We start from the raw sequence: 19195 nt of genomic DNA, 5'->3' as shown, positions 1-19195 counted from the left end.
CTCAGTGGACGGCTTGCTTTCGCCTTCGCCTGTCCAATCAGCGGACGGCTTGCTTCGCCTTCACCCAGCAGACGCCAATAAGATGGCGTCGTAAGATGGCGTTGTATCGGCAGTTAATCGGATGCTTTTGGGCCCCAACGTCGGCTAATTCAGATTTTTCGAGTATGGCTGTATGTGATAAACAAAGAGCGCGGTTCATAGATCGTAAATCCATTAGTGCCGTGGGCATCGGGTCACTGGGTGCGGCGTAAAAGGGATAACAAAGTCGAGTCCTTACGCTATTATTATATGGATGGCATATAGTACCAAGGACATGATACCATGACATAGTACCAAAGACATGATATCTCAACCCCCCAAAAAAAATCACTGGATTCATGCCACTTATTAATGAAAATTAAAAACAAGCTCAGGGAAGACTTTTTGCTTCTGCTCAGGAGGTTACCACAGCTATGTCTACTGCATTGACACTTCAGAAACAAGGCCTCTGTGTTAGGTTCATTGCGTCAAGGACACTTCAGAAAGGATGTGTTGACTTCTGGACAAAGAGCATTGAAGAGGATGGAGATGATGTGGAACAAGCATTCTGAGTATTGCGTTGCAATACATGTCCCCTACCGGCAGTCTGTCGTCTGGAAAACTGTTGGGGAAATTACCAAGGGTTATTTATCCACAGGTTCTGAATCGTTCCCAATCGCTAATTACCTCAGGACGGGCTCACCTGTGATTCGCACTTGGGACTTCGATTTATACACCTTGCAGACAGGTCAGCAGAAGCACGACAAAAAAAGTTGTTGATAAAGAACCTTTCGAGTCGCTAAATATCAGTAATCTATATATATAAAACACAGTTTGTGTGTGTGTGTGTAATGTTACCGATAGACTCCTAAACGGAGAGGCTTACGTGCTTGATATTTGACATAGACATGGCCATTGAGCCTGGGACGAACATGGCCTAACCCAAAATATTTGACGATCCATATTTTTTATTCATATTTACCTCAGCGCATTTCAGCGAAGTACCCGCTAATCTCAGCCGGTTCCAGAGCAGCTCGCTGATTCGCTCAGAGCGATCACGTGATGTTCCATTCCCGCCGCCAGACTGATTCGCTCAGAGCGATCACGTGATGTTCCATCCCGTCACACGTCACTTCACCTTTTATGCGATCGTGTTTTGTATCGATTTTGTGCGATATGAATTAAATGTCTTTGAAACAGCTGTGAAACGTCTTTCCACAACCCTTCCGTAACCGATTGGAGCAGTTTCTTGCCGCACAAAACGAGATCCGCGAAGCGAGTTGGTCGAGTCGTGCTGACCAAGATGGCGACACGGCGGCTTCACTTTTCACGGAGTATGAGCGTTCTATATATTTTCAATTCAGTGCGCCCGTGATTTGTGGCATAGACATGACCATTGGGCCTTCACGGTGTAATTTGTGCGAGGCTTTTGTCCGAGTGAGCTTGAGTCGAGAGGGCGAATGTACGGGTTGGGAATGTACGGGTCTCCCTTCCCCCGCCCGGCAACGCCGGTACTGGAGGACGTCACAGGATCGGTGAGTCTCCAAAATCCGCTTCGTGCTGTTGCGAATATGCAGGACTATGTCCGATTGTTGTGCTGCTCTCCGACCATGAGAACTGCAACGTCATTGTTGACTGGCCATCCCCTTCCCTCCCCCTCCCTTCCCCCTCCACCCTACCCCCTCCCTTTTCCCCCTCCCCTCCCCCTCCCTTTTCCCCCTCCCTCCCCCCTCTTCTCCCCTCCCCCCCCCCGTTCCCCTCCCCTCCCCCCTCCCCCGCCCAGCAATGCCGGGTACTTCTGCCGGGTCCCCCCCTCCCCCCTCCCACCCCCTCCCATCCCTCACCCTCCCCATCCCCCCCCTCTTCCCTCTCCCCTCCCCCCATTCCCCCCTTCCCCCCTCCCTTCCCACCCTCCCCTCCCCCCTCCGGCCCCTCCCCTCCCACCCCTCCCATCCCTCACATCCCCCCCTCTTCTCCCCTCTCCCCCTCCCCTTCCCACTCTTCTCCCCTCCCCCCCCGTTCCCCTCCCCTCCCCTCCCCCCCCCGTTCCCCTCCCCTCCCCTCCCCCGCCCGGCAATGCCGGGTACTTCTGCTAGTTTATTATATTTTCCGGTTCACGATCAATGATCGATGTGTATATATATGTTGCATTCTGCTCAAGGATTCTGAGTATTGCGCTGCAATACATGTCCCCTACCAAAGTTCAAAGTGCCATAACTTTGTCAAAAATGATCGAATATGCAAATTTATGCACGGTTGATGCTAGTTTTCAAACTTGATCTGAGGTATGCTGAGACACATGTGTGTCATGCCTCGCCTCGTTGATTCGGACGTCTCAAAATCGGACGTCTCAAATTAATTAATTATTTGTTAATACATCTCAGTCGCCCGCGACCTCTCTAGCGCGGGCGTCGAACCAGTTCATTTCCGGGCGACCGGGCCGAGTATCGGCCCGGCCGTGGCCGAAGCCGTTGATTCCGCCGTAGCACGCTAACGTGTAGGCTCGCGCGTCCCTGGTCCGCCGGGGCTCCGCGGGTGTCCTACCGTGCCCGGCACCGCTGATCTCTCAAACTTCCCGGAGTAGGTGCCGGTGCCCGGGGACGGAGTTCGCTGTCTAAACATGGTAGCGCTAGGCCAGTGGGACCGCCGGGACCCACGTGCACTCACACGTTGTTCTGCGCGTGGGCGGCAGTATCAGACCGGGGCGCCCAAACGCTCCCCGGCTAAAGTTATCCTGGAAGCGCCCACATTGTGCGGACAAACCCCACCAAGTCGAGGGCCACGTGGTCAGGAGAACCTCGTCCCTTCTGGTCACACTGTGCCTATCGGCCGGCCTCGAAGACCGAAATAGTGACTATGTCACCCTAAAAATCATGCAGCGAAAATGAATGAAATTCGTTCATTTCGTCATCTAACCAGTGACGCGCATGAAGGGATGAACGAGATTCCCACTGTCCCTATCTACTATCCAGCGAACCCACAGCCAAGGGAACGGGCTTGGTGGAATCAGTGGGGAAAGAAAACCCTTTTGAGCTTGACTCTAGCCCGACTCTGTGAAGGGACTTGAGAGGCCGGAGGCGCTCAATAGGGCTGGACCCGTGAAATTTCGGGGATTTTTGGTAAAATTACCTCAGGGTAAAGTTACATAGGAAAACACCGGGTTAAATTTCCGTCGCCGAAGGACTTCATTTTTTATTGCGAAATTCATCCCGACTTCGCCTCTAGGAGTTATTGAAAATATTAACTTATATAAAAATTAGTTTTCTAAGACTGAAGCGCAGTGACGTCATCACGCCCCCGCCACGAGTGTCGAAGGTCTTTCGAAGAAGAAGAGTTCGGAGTTGGACTGGACACGAGGCGGAGCAGACGCCATTTGGAAGAGCTGAGAGGATTCAGTCGTGATAGGGTGAGTCTGAGTGAGTATATCAAGACAAGAACAAGAACTAGAAGGAGGTATGTACGGTGCGAGTCATATAATATATTGTTTAGTTATCGTCGATGAGGAATTTGGTGTCGGGATGCGTGGTCGGCCTGGGTGACTTGGTCTTGACTAGATGCTAGGCCGCACCTCATTTTGTCCAATAAAGTGGTTTTAAAATATTTTTTGATGGTTCTTATGCTTATCATTAGATGCATAACGTTCGTAGCGAGGTGTGAATATATGGATTGACATCGGATGGCATGGGAGTTGGGATTTAGGAACTCCGGAGTTTTTTTCATTAGAAATATATGCGATTTGTTGTGGGGGGCCCTTAGAACTAACGGAGGCTCGGATTTTAATTCTGATTCCGGATTTCGCAGTCGCTAGTACGTCTTAACACTCGACAGAAACTGGCCCCGCGAAATTTCCAGGATTTTCGGTAAAATTACTTCAGGGTAAATTTACATAGGAAAACCCCATGCTAAATTTTCGTCGCCGAAGGACTTTATTTTTTGCGAAATTCATCCTGACTTCGCCTCTAGGAGGATACAGGGGTGTCTGTGGATAACGGGAACCTTTATTTGGCGAAATTCGGACTGGTATTGACCGAGTTATTCAAAATATTAACTTATATACTGTTCCTGTATATGAGTATAGTTATATGAGTATATGAGTTATATTATACACCTGTTCAACACTGCATTCAACATTTAACCCACAGCATCTAACCCCTGACTATCTCCTCTCCTTCTCCCTCCTTTGTGCTTTGAATATTTCCCTATTGATTCTTCTTTTTTTGCAATTGTTTTTATGTTTTGCTATGCATTATGTTTTGCACTCTGTCAAAGCGTCTTTGGGCTTCCTGAAAAGCGCTATCTATCTATAATTCCAGCAATCTCTGTGTGTGTGTGTGTGTGTGTGTCTGTGTGTCTGTGTGTGTGTTTGTTTGTTTGTCTGTGACCGCTGTTTCTCGACAACCACGGGTCCGATATACTTGAAACTTGCCAGGTATATTGCTGGGGACCCGAGGATGTGCCTTTTCAAGGTTTCATATTAATCGGACAGGTAGTTACCGAGCTATGTCCAAAAAACGATTCAACCAATCAGAGAGCAGCGAGCTATCACGTGTGCCGAACGTGCCGAACAGACTCTGCCTCGGACGGCACATTTGAGAGCGTATTCATTTATTTCACGTTGGCAAACTATGTTGGCGTTAAACTATGTTTTAAAACTAATTAAAACTAATTTGCGATTCATCGTAACTGCGATTTGCGACCTTCCGGACAGTGAAGACTTCACTTCCGGCAGCCAATCACAGAACGCGTTGTTGCGAGCCGAGCCGAGCGCGTGCGCCATTACGGTTCGTAATTCGATTTCTTCCGGAGAAAAAAACAATTTCTCGATTTCTTATGCGCATTATTTCTCCCAGAGCGAAGGGCGGAAGCGAAGAGCGTTGTTTTTTTTGTTTACGGGCGTACGGGCGTACGGGCGGGGTAGAGCGTACGGGTAGCGTTTTTTTTTTTTTTTGGCAAGGAATGGGCACCCACGTACGGGCATGCCCTAGTATAAAATAAATGCATTATTATTATTATTATTATTATATAAAATTGCCGGTTAAGCCTGTAAACGCAGTGACGTCACCACGTTCCGCGGCACGACTTTGGATCCGGAGGAGATTTTGTTACATTGTGCACGCCTTCGTTTTATTTCCAAATTAGAATCTGTTTTCACTTCTGCCGCAAAAACGACATCAGTGCATTGAGTGGGGTATTTTATTTGGTAAAAATCCGTCGATTTGAAGTACGTAAAAATAAAATGTGATCGTGGAAAATCGTAGCGAGGGGCCATTTTGAATCGGCTTTCGATTATTGCACCGGGTTCTTCTACAGGGTTGGTTTTCTAAGGCTTATATCAAAATATTAACTTATATCAAATAAGTCTTTTAAGGTGAAAGCGCGATGACGTCACCACGTCACGCGGCACGAATGCGCGCCTGTATCGTTGGAGGTATTGACTTCTATAGGGTTGGTTTTCTAAGGCTTATATCAAAATATTAACTTATATCAAATAAATCACCCATCACCTTCCCATCACCCTCCCATCACCCTGCCATCACCCTCCCACCCCCCTCCCATCCCCCTGCCATCACCCTCCCATCACCCTGCCATCCCCCTCCCATCACCCTGCCATCACCCTCCCCCATCACCCTGCCATCACCCTCCCATCACCCTGCCCCATCACCCTCCCATCACCCTCCCCCATCACCCTGCCATCACCCTGCCATCACCCTCCCATAACCCTGCCATCACCCTGCCATCACCCTGCCATCACCCTCCCATCCCCCTCCCATCACCCTCCCATCCCCCTCCCATCACCCTCCCATCACCCTCCCATCCCCCTCCCATCGCCCTCCCATCCCCCTCCCATCGCCCTCCCATCACCCTTTATTGGACCATTTGACTTCTATAGGGTTGGTTTTCTAAGGCTTATATCAAAATATTAACTTATATCAAATAAGTATTTTAAGGTGAAAGCGCGATGACGTCACGCGGCCTTGCCTAGATGTAGGCCGCACCTCATTTTGTCGAATAAAGTGGTATTCGGGTGGTTCCGGTATTTGGGCCGCAGGGACGGAAAGTGCAGGTACGGGGTGCCAGTCACTCCCCAGCCGGCCCGCTCTGAAGGTTCGGATCGGGACACCGGGATTCATTCCGGTCGCCCGGTCGGCCCGGAGGTGGGGGTGCGGGGCCTGTCACGGAACGTCAAAACAAACGGCCTGCCGGGGCCGCCCAAAAGTCGGGCGTGAGGGGCGCGTCCACTAATGGAACGCCTCTCGCTTCCCAGATCGAGGGCCACGTGGTCAGGAGAACCTCGTCCCTTCTGGTTGCCCTGCCGTCCCACCGTGAGCGCTGGCAGGGTGTACTTCAAACTAAGCTTAAGTGTCAAGTGTTAAGTTCCTCCTTGCCCTCGCAAGGGAAAGGCTAGGGTCAAGCTCTTCCAAATTTCCAAACACTAGAAATCGGACGTCTCAAATTAATTAACTAATTTGTTAATACATCTCAGTCGCCCGCGACCACTCTAGCGTGGGCGTCGAACCAGTTCATTTCCGGGCAACCGGGCCGAGTATCGGCCCGGCCGTGGCCGAAGCCGATGATTCCGCCGTAGCATGCTAACGCGTAGGCTCGCGCGTCCCCGGTCCGCCGGGGCTCCGCGGGTGTCCTACCGTGCCCGGCACTGCTGATCTCTCAAACTTCCGGGAGTAGGTGCCGGTGCCCGGGGACGGAGTTCGCTGTCTAAACATGGTAGCGCTAGGCCAGTGGGACCGCCGGGACCCACGTGCACTCACACGTTGTTCTGCGCGTGGGCGGCAGTATCAGACCGGGGCGCCCAAACGCTCCCCGGCTAAAGTTATCCTGGAAGCGCCCACATTGTGCGGACAAACCCCACCAAGTTGAGGGCCACGTGGTCAGGAGAACCTCGTCCCTTCTGGTCACACTGTGCCTATCGGCCGGCCTCGAAGACCGAAATTGTGACTATGTCACCCTAAAAATGGCTGTGTGCATGTGTGTGTGTGTTAGGGGTGGGGGGATATGTGTGTGTGTGTATGTGTGGATATGTCGTTGGAGGTATTGACTTCTATAGGGTTGGTTTTCTAAGGCTTATATCAAAATATTAACTTGTATAAAATAAATCTTTTAAGGTGAAAGCGCGATGACGTCACCACGTCACGCGGCACGAATGCGCGCCTGTGTCGTTGGAAGTATTGACTTCTATAGGGTTGGCTTTCTAAGGCTTATATCAAAATATTAACTTATATCAAATAAGTCTTTTAAGGTGAAAGCGCGATGACGTCACGCGGCCTTGCCTAGATGTAGGCCGCACCTCATGTTGTCAAATAATAATAATAATAATAATAATGCATTTATTTTATATAGCGCTTTTCAGGAAGCCCAAAGACGCTTTGACAGAGTGCAAAACATAATGCATAGCAAAACATAAAAACAATTGCAAAAAAAGAAGAATCAATAGGGAAGTGGTATTTGGGTGGTTCCGGTATTTGGGACCGCAGGGACGGAAAGTGCAGGTACGGGGTGCCAGGCACTCCCCAGCCGGCCCGCTCTGAAGGTTCGGATCGGGACACCGGGATTCATTCCGGTCGCCCGGTCGGCCCGGAGGTGGGGGTGCGGGGCCTGTCACGGAACGTCAAAACAAACGGCCTGCCGGGGCCGCCCAAAAGTCGGGCGTGAGGGGCGCGTCCACTAATGGAACGCCTCTCGCTTCCCAGATCGAGGGCCACGTGGTCAGGAGAACCTCGTCCCTTCGGGTTGCCCTGCCATCCCACCGTGAGCGCTGGCATGGGGTACTTCAAACTAAGCTTAAGTGTCAAGTGTTAAGTTCCTCCTTGCCCTCGCAAGGGAAAGGCTAGGGTCAAGCTCTTCCAAATTTCCAAACACTAGAAATTGGACGTCTCAAATTAATTAATTAATTTGTTAATGCATCTCAGTCGCCCGCGACCTCTCCAGCGCGGGCGTTGAACCAGTTCATTCCCGGCGCGACCGGGCCGATTATCGGCCCGGCCGTGGCCGAAGCCGTTGATTCCGCCGTAGCACGCTAACGCGTAGGCTCACGCGTCCCTGGTCCGCCGGGGCTCCGCGGGTGTCCTACCGTGCCCACGTCGCCATGTCTCACTGAATAAGAGAGTCAGACGTGGTGCCCGGGGACGGAGTTCGCTGTCTAAACATGGTAGCGCTAGGTCAGTGGGACCGCCGGGACCCATGTGCACTCACAAGTTGTTCTGCGCGTGGGCGGCAGTATCAGACCGGGGCGCCCAAACGCTCCCCGGCTAAAGTTCATCCTGAAAGCGCCCACATTGTGCGGACAAACCCCACCAAGTCGAGGGCCACGTGGTCAGGAGAACCTCGTCCCTTCCGGTCACACTGTGCCTATCGGCCGGCCTCGAAGACCGAAATTGTGACTATGTCACCCGCAAGGTCGCTCCGTGGCCGTGCTCCGTGGTATGACCGCAAGGTCGCTCCGTGGAGCAGCCTGCACGTATTGCACTGTGTGAATTATATAATTACCAACTCACGGTCTGAGGTACTAGCGATTCAAGAGATATCCTTTTTTTTTTTTTTTTCGTTTAATTAACGATATCTGCCAAACCACGTGCCCTATCGCAAATTCCAAAAGGACATTTTAGTAGACCGACATGCTGAACAGATCTGTGCATAATGCGACAATCAAATATGCCAGTGGCAATTAAGTAGGTGAACTGAGATTTGGGATGACCAACAGAAAGGGTAAATATAATTTCCAACTGAAACTAAGAATGGGGAAGGCATGAGAGAACATTGGCAATTTTTGGGAAAGGTAAGATTGAGAAAGAGACAAATAAAGAAGAGGTACCTTGATGTGTGAACAAAAATGTTGTGCTTCTTTACTCAGTGTCACATTGTCTGGGTCTGATAGAACCAGCAGATGCTCAAAGCAGCTTCTGCAGGCAGAACAGGCATATCAACTGCAACCAACAGCCTGCAACCAACAGAACTGCAACCAACAACTTATAATAAAGGCTTAGGCTAGACAATGTAAACCAGTATCATGACAACATACGAATATGGAAAAAAGTAAGCTGAGTTATTGACATTTACAGGGAACAAGTGTTCAGCCTTCCAAATATATCAAATATAAAAAGGGCAAAGTTACGTGATGTCACAAGATGGCGTCACCAGCACCCAGTGCGTGTTTGGTGTTTAAAAAGTTCAGTACAGTGTTGTCTAACATTCTTGTCTGCATGTGTGCACATGATTTGTGTGGCAATATTTCCATTAGCCTTCAATTCTGTAAAATAAAATTTAAAAGCAATAAAAAGAGGGTTGGGAATCGGGATTAAAGCAAATAAAGGTAAGAGTAAGGAAAAGTAAGGCTGTTGAAGTGTAGGTGAAGGGGTAGGTGGAGAATCCCAAAGTGGAAGGGCTAAAAAAAAAACCTACATATACAAAAGCCCAATTGTATTTATTTATCTGTCACACTGGAAGTGACATCAAGTTTAGGGAAGTGACATCACGTTTGTCACTGAAAGGGAGCACAAGCAATATCAGTGTTAGCACCATTCGCCATTTTGTTTCCATTCAGGAAAGGTGAATTTATGCCGTCCAAAACTTTTACGACACACATCTAAATTTTGGTTGATTGCTTGACCATTCCAGTTGTTTTCACAACGATATGCTGGAGGTGAGACGTTAATAATCTTTATTTGCAGTATTCATGGGTCATGGGTGCAAGGGGAGGATGATGAAACCAAAGTGCCAAGGGGAAGAAAGGGAAACACCTTATGTATACAGAAGTACAAGAATACCTGAAGTTAATTACAGTTAAGAAAAGAAAAAGGCATCATCGGTCCGGACCGCAGGCATCATTGGTCCGGACCGCAGGCATCATCGGTTCGGACCGCAGGCATCATCGGTCCGGACCGCAGGCATCATTGGTCCGGACTGCAGGCATCATCGGTCCGGACCGCAGGCATCATCGGTCCGGACCGCAGGCATCATCGGTCCGGACCGCAGGCATCATCGGTCCGGACCGCAGGCATCATCGGTCCGGACCGCAGGCGTCATCGGTTCGGACCGCAGGCGTCATCGGTCCGGACCGCAGTCATCATCGGTTCGGACCGCAGGCATCATCGGTCCGGACCGCAGGCATCATCGGTCCGGACCGCAGGCATCATCGGTTCGGACCGCAGGCATCATCGGTCCGGACAGCAGGCATCATCGGCCCGGACAGCAGGCATCATCGGCCCGGACAGCAGGCATCATCGGTCCGGACCGCAGGCATCATCGGTTCGGACCGCAGGCATCATCGGTCCGGACAGCAGGCATCATCGGCCCGGACAGCAGGCATCATCGGTCCGGACCGCAGGCATCATCGGCCCGGACAGCAGGCATCATCGGTCCGGACCGCAGGCATTATCGGTCCGGACCGCAGGCATCATCGGTCCGGACCGCAGGCATCATCGGTCCGGACCGCAGGCATCATCGGTCCGGACCGCAGGCATCATCGGTTCGGACCGCAGGCATCATCGGTCCGGACAGCAGGCATCATTGGCCCGGACAGCAGGCATCATCGGTCCGGACCGCAGGCATCATCGGTCCGGACCGCAGGCATCATCGGTCCGGACCGTAGGCATCATCGGTCCGGACCGCAGGCATCATCGGTTCGGACCGCAGACATCATCGGTCCGGACCGCAGGCATCATCGGTCCGGACCGCAGGCATCATCGGTCCGGACCGCAGGCATCATCGGTTCGGACCGCAGGCATCATCGGTCCGGACCGCAGGCATCATCGGCCCGGACAGCAGGCATCATCGGTCCGGACCGCAGGCATCATCAGTCCGGACCGCAGGCATCATCTGCCCGGACAGCGAGCTGATCCTAATCCTCTGTAAAAAGGCCTCTGGTGTTTATCCATTCAGACCAACTGGATATATTATAAATTCTGGAAAGGATTAATGCAGGAGGTGAACATCATTTATGTTTCCATCTATGTAACAAATAAATTGTCGCAGGAGGTGGCCATTCAGCCCATCATGGCTATGCTATAACCAACACCAGGGAAGGTCTATCGGCAAACAGCTTGCTATTGCTTGCCAAGTCGCCTGCTTGAATCAAAGCGCTCAAGCAAACACTCCAACGGAACAGGGGGCTCGACAGGGGGCTCGGCACCGCTTAGCAACATGGTGGTTTCCATGTAAGCAGTGCTATTGTGGTACTTGAGCAAATGCTGTCCAGGTCGTCATTTTCAGTTTTACTCGATCCTCTTGTGGCAACAACTTCCCCAAACATTTATTGTTTGCATGGCTACAGAGCACGAGGAAGAGGAAAAAAAAATAAAGAAATGGGGAATCAGAGGGATGGGCCCCTGGACAAGCTTATCTATGGACCTACCATTGTGCATTTTGGAGAGGTGGAGGGGATAAAGACAGGAGGAAAGGTAAGGCTGCTGAAGTGTATCGTGAAGGAGGGGGTTTGCATGTTTATAGATCTTGAAGAATTCGGATGAAAAGTAGAAGTAACAATAAAGGTATGAATTGCATGTTTACATCTGGGTTTTCAGGCAATAATACATTTTGGCAACAAAAAAAAGCTTGAAATTGAAGGTGCTTCCTTTAATTCGTTATATTATTTCAAAGAAACGTGGCAGAGGCCGTTGGATTAAATGCTCAGAATGCACCACAGATAAAATCAACAATTTGCAGGGGCTATACTTTCCCGGTCATCATTATTGGCTCGTGATTAGCACTTGTAATATCCTCTGTAAAAAGAGTAAAAAGAACTTGATGTTCCTGTGTCTCTCGTACACAATGTTATCAGGAAGTTTAAGGCCCATGGCACTGTAGCCAATCTCCCTGGATGTGGCCGCAAGAGAGCACTTGATCGAAGATTGCAGCGAAGGATTGCTCGAATGGTGGAGAAAGCACCTCGATCAACTGACAAACAGATTCAAGCTGACCTTCAGACACAATGTACGACATTTTCAAATCGCACCATCTGTCGCCAACTGAATGAAAGGGGGTTCTATGGTAGGATACCCAGGAGGACCCCACTACTGTTGAGAGAGAGACTTAAGAAAGCCTGACTAGAGTTTTCCAAAACACACCTGAACAAGCCAAAATCCTTCTGGGAGATGTCCTGTGGACAGATGAGACCAAATTAGAGCTTTTTGGTAAAGCACATCATCTCTATGTTTACAGAAAACAAAATGAAGCCTTCAAAGAAAAGAACACCTTCCCTACAGTGAAACATGGAGGAGGTTCAGTGATGTTTTGGGGTTGCTGTGCTTCCTCTGGCACTGGGTGTCTTGAATGTGTGAATGGCATCATGAAATCAAGAGATTACCAAGGCATTTTGGAGCGCAATGTTCAACCCAGTGTCAGAAAGCTGGGTCTCCGTCGAAGGTCATGGGTCTTGCAGCAGGGAAATGACCCCAAACACACTTCAAAAGGCACCCAGTAATGGTTCAAGACAAAACGCTGGACTGTTCTGAAGTGGCCAGAAATAAGTCCATATCTAAATCCCATTGAACACCTGTGGGGAGATCTGAAAACAGCAGTTGGGAGAAGGCACCCTTCAAATCTGGGAGAACTGGAGCAGTTTGCAGAAGAAGAGTGCACCAAACTGCCAGTAGAGAGGTGTAGGAAGCTCATTCATGGATATAGGAAGCGGTTGACTGCAATTAATTTGTCCAAAGGCTGTGACACCAAATATTAAGTCTAGGGTGTCAATAATTTTGTCAATGCCATTTTTTTTTTTTTTTCTGATTTAAAAGGATATATTGAGTTCTGAATCAAAAACAAAGGTTCTGTAATATCAATAATGAAATAAAGAATTGTGGAGACCAAATATTTTGTCAATTTCAACTTATTTTTAGAGAAAATTGTGAGTTATTTGAAAAAAGGGCAGAGGTGCCAATATTTTTGGCCACGACTATATCAAATTTCTTCAGATATACTTTTACGTGTATCAAAGTTTAGGTTATCTGGAAGTACTACCGATTGTATTATTCCCTTGAAGCAAAAGTTAAGATTTTATTTGTGTGCTACAATCGTGTCCTTTTAATGTTTTTGATTACCTGGAGTGTTCAAAATGTTCTCGGAATGAGAACATCCAATATATCATGAAAACTAAATAAAAAAAAAACTTTGGCATGTTTTGAACCTTGTTTGTAAACTATAAACTATCTTAGTTGTAAAATAACCTATCTTGTTTGTAAAACGTTTTTGCGCCCGTCATATCATTGTGTTCAATGCATTTTCACAATAACACGGGAAAGTGATCCACATGATGCATTAGCAAACGTTCAGCTCCCACGACCCATCGCTGATGGAAGTAACAAACAGTACAAGCTTAAAAATCTGCAGTGGACTTTGTTAAAAAAGTAAACGTCTGGTCTTCAAAATAAAGTCAACATAATCTCAGATTGTTGTGTACGGTCCATATTACTGATCAATAATGAACAGCAGGAAACGTCACCGACCAATATTTTAGTTGACTCAATATGTGCAAGACCATGATCATTCTTGGACAAACCACACCTACAAAGCCAATCGCCGAATGGGCATCCTCCATCGTGGAAAGACCTTCTTTGGCCCACCTGAACTCTTGTCCACCTACAAGCCCTTAATCTGCATGTTGATGGAGTAATGCTCTCTCCTCCGGGCTGGCGCCCCTGCCTCACACTTTTCTCATATTGATGCTGTGAAAACCTCAACATCTATCAGGGACGCCTCTTTGTGGTGGTTGTATCCCCCAACACAAGTCGGGGGTCAAATCTTCCCCATTCTTCCCTGCTGCCCGGATTCGTCAGGGCAGCGCGGTCACAGTACCGATCAGTCCCATTGGATCGGCCCTTTCCCTCTTGTCTCTGTCTTTCTCTCTAAATCTGTCAGCTTTGTGAAGGCAGGGGTACACCATCCTGGATGTGGGGGATCCCTGGGTCACTCCTGCGAGATCAATCGGCCGTCTCCCTGCCGCGTGCTTGTTCAAGAGAACTGTCTGGGGCTATACAACAACAACAACAACCTCCACATTGCCTTCAATCTCATTCTTCGATCCAGGTCTTCAAGGCAGCTGCTCACCACCATCTCAGATCACCCTCCATCCAAAATCATGATATTTTCTACCACCACAAACTCGCCCCAAGCCCACCTCTTTCTAGATATCCTGTTTTCCTTTCTGAGAGTTTGCTTCTGTATCCACCTTGTCCATCCCCAGTGTCCTCCACTAGTCCTCATCCTTCTTTGCATCACTCATCTTCAAAGTCTCTCCTTTTTTTGTTCCTCGACCGTGCTGTTGAGCCCACGCCCCCTCCTCCTGTTCCTGTTCATTTTGTTCTGTTGCGTCCTGATCCATTCTATGTTCAAACTCTTCCGTGAGCCTCGACTCTTTACAAAAGCAAAAAAAACTTGCTTCAATCTTTGAATCATAAAAGGGAGGAATCTTTGTTATTGTATGCATTTTGCAATTTCTCCAAAGGTATTTGTATTTTACCTTGAAACAAGCACTTTTTTGTAAACCCTTCTATGAATCTTCCCCCCAAAAAAATTCACAATGGCAGATTTAGCTCTCATTACAAAGCATCAACCACAGGTCAAACACGAGTTTTAAAAATAAATAAAGTTTTAAAAAACAGAAATTGACACAAGCATACAAGGCAATATATGAAGTGAGCAAGCCAAGTGGACCTTACAAAGTCAGCCTCTGTAACAGAGCATCAGTGAGGCCTAGTTTCTTGATGCCCAAAACATGTCGCACTCCAACCAACTTTTCAAGGGAGATGGAAAGAGCTGATGCAGAGAGATTTCCACTTTCCCTCCCCTCTCCATGCAGCAACTGCACAAGTGCCTGAAAAGATAAGCAACTACATCACTTGTGCTATCTATTACCAATGTCTACAAATGAAATCCTTGCCCTTCCTCTTCTTACTTTAATTCACCTTCTTACAAGAATAAAATACAATTATCAGCATCGCGGTATTCCCCATGATAGTAAAACAGAGGGCGAGGGTGGGGTGGGACCAATAACTAGTCATGGTGTCATTTTAAACATCTGGCACTTTCAACCCTCAATCCCATAAAATCATCAATGTGGTCAAGTTTCATCAAAATCACGTGTGCATTTTCAGAGAAAGAAGCAAATACTTATTTTGGGGGGTGAAACCTGGACCACTTTGACCCCCGGTAGACCCCCTAAGACCATGACTTTTTAATACTGTGAACAAACTTTGGTACGTCACGGGCGATGAAGGTTATGGTCAAGATTCATCAAAATCGTGCGTGTAGTTTCAGAGAAGAAGATCCGAGAGTTTACAAACAGACAGACTGACTGACTGACTGATTCACGGACACCTCACGATGCTAATATCTCACCTGCACTATGTTCCATATCAGGTGAGTTGTTCCAGGTGAATTTGGATTTTTTTTAGAATCTCTTTTATGTCTACATCACCTCCTCCTCAACCTGCGGAGCCTTTGTTCAACCTCCCTATAGATCAATAGATCATGGATAACCTCTAAATATCACCAGAGTATAGAACAATCCTCGTTATGTCAGCAATCAATCAATGTACATACAACATCGATGGAAAAGTTTAATCACAAGCAAACATACTTTAAAAGTATACACCCGTACAATCATGTACGCAAGTACACACCCACACACGCACATATGTACACGGACACACACACACATGACTACACGCACGCACACGGCCGCAAACACATACGACTACAAGCTTGCGCACACACACACACACACACACACACACACACACACACACACACACACACACACACACGCACACACACGCACACACACACACACACACACACACACACACACACACACACACGAGTAAATGCTCACTCATGCACACGACGACGCAACCACACACACGTGAGTACACTAGTACACAACCGCAAACGAGTACATGGCCACACACATATGCGAGTACACGACCGCACACACATGCAAGTACATGACTTCACTCGCACTCGAGTACATGCCCGCACACACAATTGAGTACACGCATGCAACGTGCATACACGCCCGCACCCACATGCAAGCGAGTACACACACGCACACGAGTACACGTACAGGAGTACACGCACGCACACGAGTACACGTACAGGAATACACGCACGTACAGGAATACACGTACAGGAGTACACGCACGCACACGAGTACACATACATCAGTACAGTACACGCATGCACACGAGTACACGTACAGGAATACACGCACGCACATGAGTACACGTGCAGGAATACACGCACGTACAGGAATACACGCACACGAGTACACACACGCACACGAGTACACATACAGGAATACACGCACGCACACGAGTACACATACAGGAATACACGCACACGAGTACACGCACGCACACGAGTACACATACAGGAATACACGCACGCACACGAGTACACATACAGGAATACACGCACGCACACGAGTACACATACAGGAATACACGCACACGAGTACGCGCACGCACACGAGTACACGCACGCACACGAGTACACATACAGGAATACACGCACGCACACGAGTACACATACAGGAATACACGCACGCACACGAGTACACATACAGGAATACACGCACGCACACGAGTACACATACAGGAATACACGCACACGAGTACACGCACGCACACGAGTACACACAGGAATACACGCACACGAGTACACGCACGCACACGAGTACACATACAGGAATACACGCACGCACACGAGTACAAATACAGGAATACACGCACGCACACGAGTACACATACAGGAATACACGCACGTACACACACGAGTACACGTACAGGAGTACACGCACGCACACGAGTACACGTAGATCAGTACACGAGTACACGTACAGGAGTACAAGCACGCACACAAGTACACGTACAGGAGTACACACACGTACAGGCATACACAAACGCACACAGGCTGATAATAATGTGAATACAATGCAACATATAATAAAAATAAAACAACAAAAAACTTAATTTTATCCCAAATCTCCCTGCTATGCATATACAAAGTCCTGGCCAACTGGTTTGAAACAAAGCACTTACAACCACCCAGGAGCTCCCAGATACTTATGCGAAATAATAATTAAATTGATAAACAAAAATAATCTATTATGTGAAATTCTAAATCGCCCTTTACACACTCCTTCGATTCCAGCCGAAGCAACCTCTGCTAGGCCTTAAGCTGCGTCCAGTGTTCCACGTAACCTCACCAGGCCCACGCCATGGCAGAAGGTCGCTCCAGCACCCGGCACGTCGGGATCCTCACAAAGATCTTTCTCCAAACGGCCGAGCTCAGCACAGAAGTCGCTCAAACCCCGTTGAGACCCTGAGGCTTGATCGAACGCCATCTTGATTATGGGGAGTGCCCACAGTGAGTCACGTGAGTGGGGCCGTTGCTTTGCCACAGGAGGAGGAGGCGGGAGCGAGAGGGGATGAGAGAGAGAGAGGGGATGAGAGAGAGAGGGGGGGGGGGATGAGAGAGAGAGAGGGGATGAGAGAAAGAGGGGATGAGAGAAAGAGGGGATGAGAGAGAGAGGGGATGAGAGAAAGAGGGGATGAGAGAAAGAGGGGATGAGAGAAAGAGGGGATGAGAGAAAGAGGGGATGAGAAAAAGAGGGGATGAGAGAAAGAGGGGATGAGAGAGAGAGAGGGGATGAGAGAGAGAGAGGGGATGAGAGAGAGAGAGGGGATGAGAGAGAGAGGGGGGGGGGGGTGAGAGAAAGATAGAGAGAGAGAGGGGATGAGAAAGAGAGAGGGGATGAGAGAGAGAGGGGATGAGAGAGAGAGAGGGGATGAGAGAGAGAGGGGATGAGAGAGAGAGAGAGTGGATGAGAGAGAGAGTGGATGAGAGGGAGAGAGTGGATGAGAGAGAGAGGGGATGAGAGAGAGAGGGGATGAGAGAGAGAGTGGATGAGAGAGAGAGAGTGGATGAGAGAGAGAGAGTGGATGAGAGAGAGAGTGGATGAGAGAGAGAGTGGATGAGAGAGAGAGTGGATGAGAGAGAGAGAGAGTGGGAGTGAGAGTGAGAGTGGGAGTGGGAGAGTGAGAGAGAGAGAGAGAGGGGAAGAGAGATGAGAGGGGAGATAGAGGTCATAGAGGGTGGAGAGAGGAGATGGAGGAGGAGAGAGGAGATGGAGGGGGGAGAGAGGAGATGGAGGGGGGAGAGAGGAGATGGAGGGGGGAGAGAGGAGATGGAGGTAGAGGACATGGAGGAGGGAGAGAGGGGATGGAGGGGAGAGGAGATGGAGGAGAGAGGCAATGAAGGGGAGAGGAGATGGAGGGGAGAGAGAGAGGAGGTAGAGAGGAGGAGGAGATAGAGGAAATAGAGGACATAGAGGAGATGGAGGGGAGAAGGCAATGAAGGGGAGAGGAGATGGAAGGGAGAGGAGATGGAGGGGAGAGGGAGGAGTGGAGGGGAGAGGAAGGAGATGGTGGAGAGAGGGAGGAGGCGGTGGAGAGAGGGAGGAGGCAGAGGGGAGAGGGAGGAGGCAGAGGGGAGAGGGAGGGGCGGAGGCGAGAGGGAGGGGCGGAGGAGAGAGGGGCGGGGGGGAGATAGAGGAGGTGGGGGGTGCAGGGGGAGAGAGGGGGGGTGCAGGGTGAGAGAGAGAGGGGCAGGGGGGGAGAGAGGGGGCAGGGGGGAGAGAGAAGGGGCGGGGGAGAGAGAAGGGGCGGGGGAGAGAAAGAAGGGGCGGGGGGGGAGAGAAGGGGTGGGGAGGAGAGAGAAGGGGTGGGGGGGAGTGAGAAGGGGTGGGGGGGAGAGAAGGGGTGGGGAGGAGAGAGAAGGGGTGGGGAGGAGAGAGAAGGGGTGGGGAGGAGAGAGAAGGGGTGGGGGGAGATGGAAGGGGTGGGGGGGAGAGAGAAGGGGTGGGGGGGAGTGAGAAGGGGTGGGGGGAGAGAGAAGGGGTGGGGGGGAGTGAGAAGGGGTGGGGGGAGAGAGAAGGGGTGGGGGGGAGAGAGAAGGGGTGGGGGGAGAGAGAAGGGGTGGGGGGAGAGAGAAGGGGTGGGGGGAGAGAGAAGGGGTGGGGGAGAGACAAGAGGTGGGGGGAGAGAGAAGAGGGGAGAGAGAAGGGGTGGGGGGAGAGAGAAGAGGGGAGAGAGAGAGGGGGAGGAGTGGGGAGAGAGAGGAGCGGGGGAGAGAGATGGATGGGAGCAGGGGAGAGAGGAGAGAGAGG

At 49.8% G+C, this 19195-nt stretch overlaps 1 protein-coding gene across 1 annotated transcript in view; it reads right to left on the bottom strand.

Annotated features, from left to right (window-relative positions):
* The window catches only part of LOC137422164 (uncharacterized), a 32375-nt gene extending 14972 nt beyond the window's left edge, over positions 1–17403 (bottom strand). Inside the window, exons 1-3 of the mRNA XM_078772697.1 lie at positions 17234–17403; positions 14685–14839; positions 8846–8933 (exon numbers count right to left, since the gene is read on the bottom strand). Of these exons, the coding sequence (XP_078628823.1) occupies positions 8846–8933; positions 14685–14839; positions 17234–17371 (381 nt within the window). The 5' untranslated portion in view covers positions 17372–17403. The remainder of the gene's footprint in view (positions 1–8845; positions 8934–14684; positions 14840–17233) is intronic.
* Between the last annotated feature and the right edge of the window lie 1792 nt (positions 17404–19195).

Source organism: Myxine glutinosa, chromosome 2 (assembly GCF_964187855.1).
Source record: "Myxine glutinosa chromosome 2, kmMyxGlut1.1, whole genome shotgun sequence".
Lineage (NCBI taxonomy): Eukaryota > Metazoa > Chordata > Myxini > Myxiniformes > Myxinidae > Myxine > Myxine glutinosa.
Note: the sequence above shows the minus strand (reverse complement) of the source record. Positions and strands in the feature narration are given on the sequence as shown.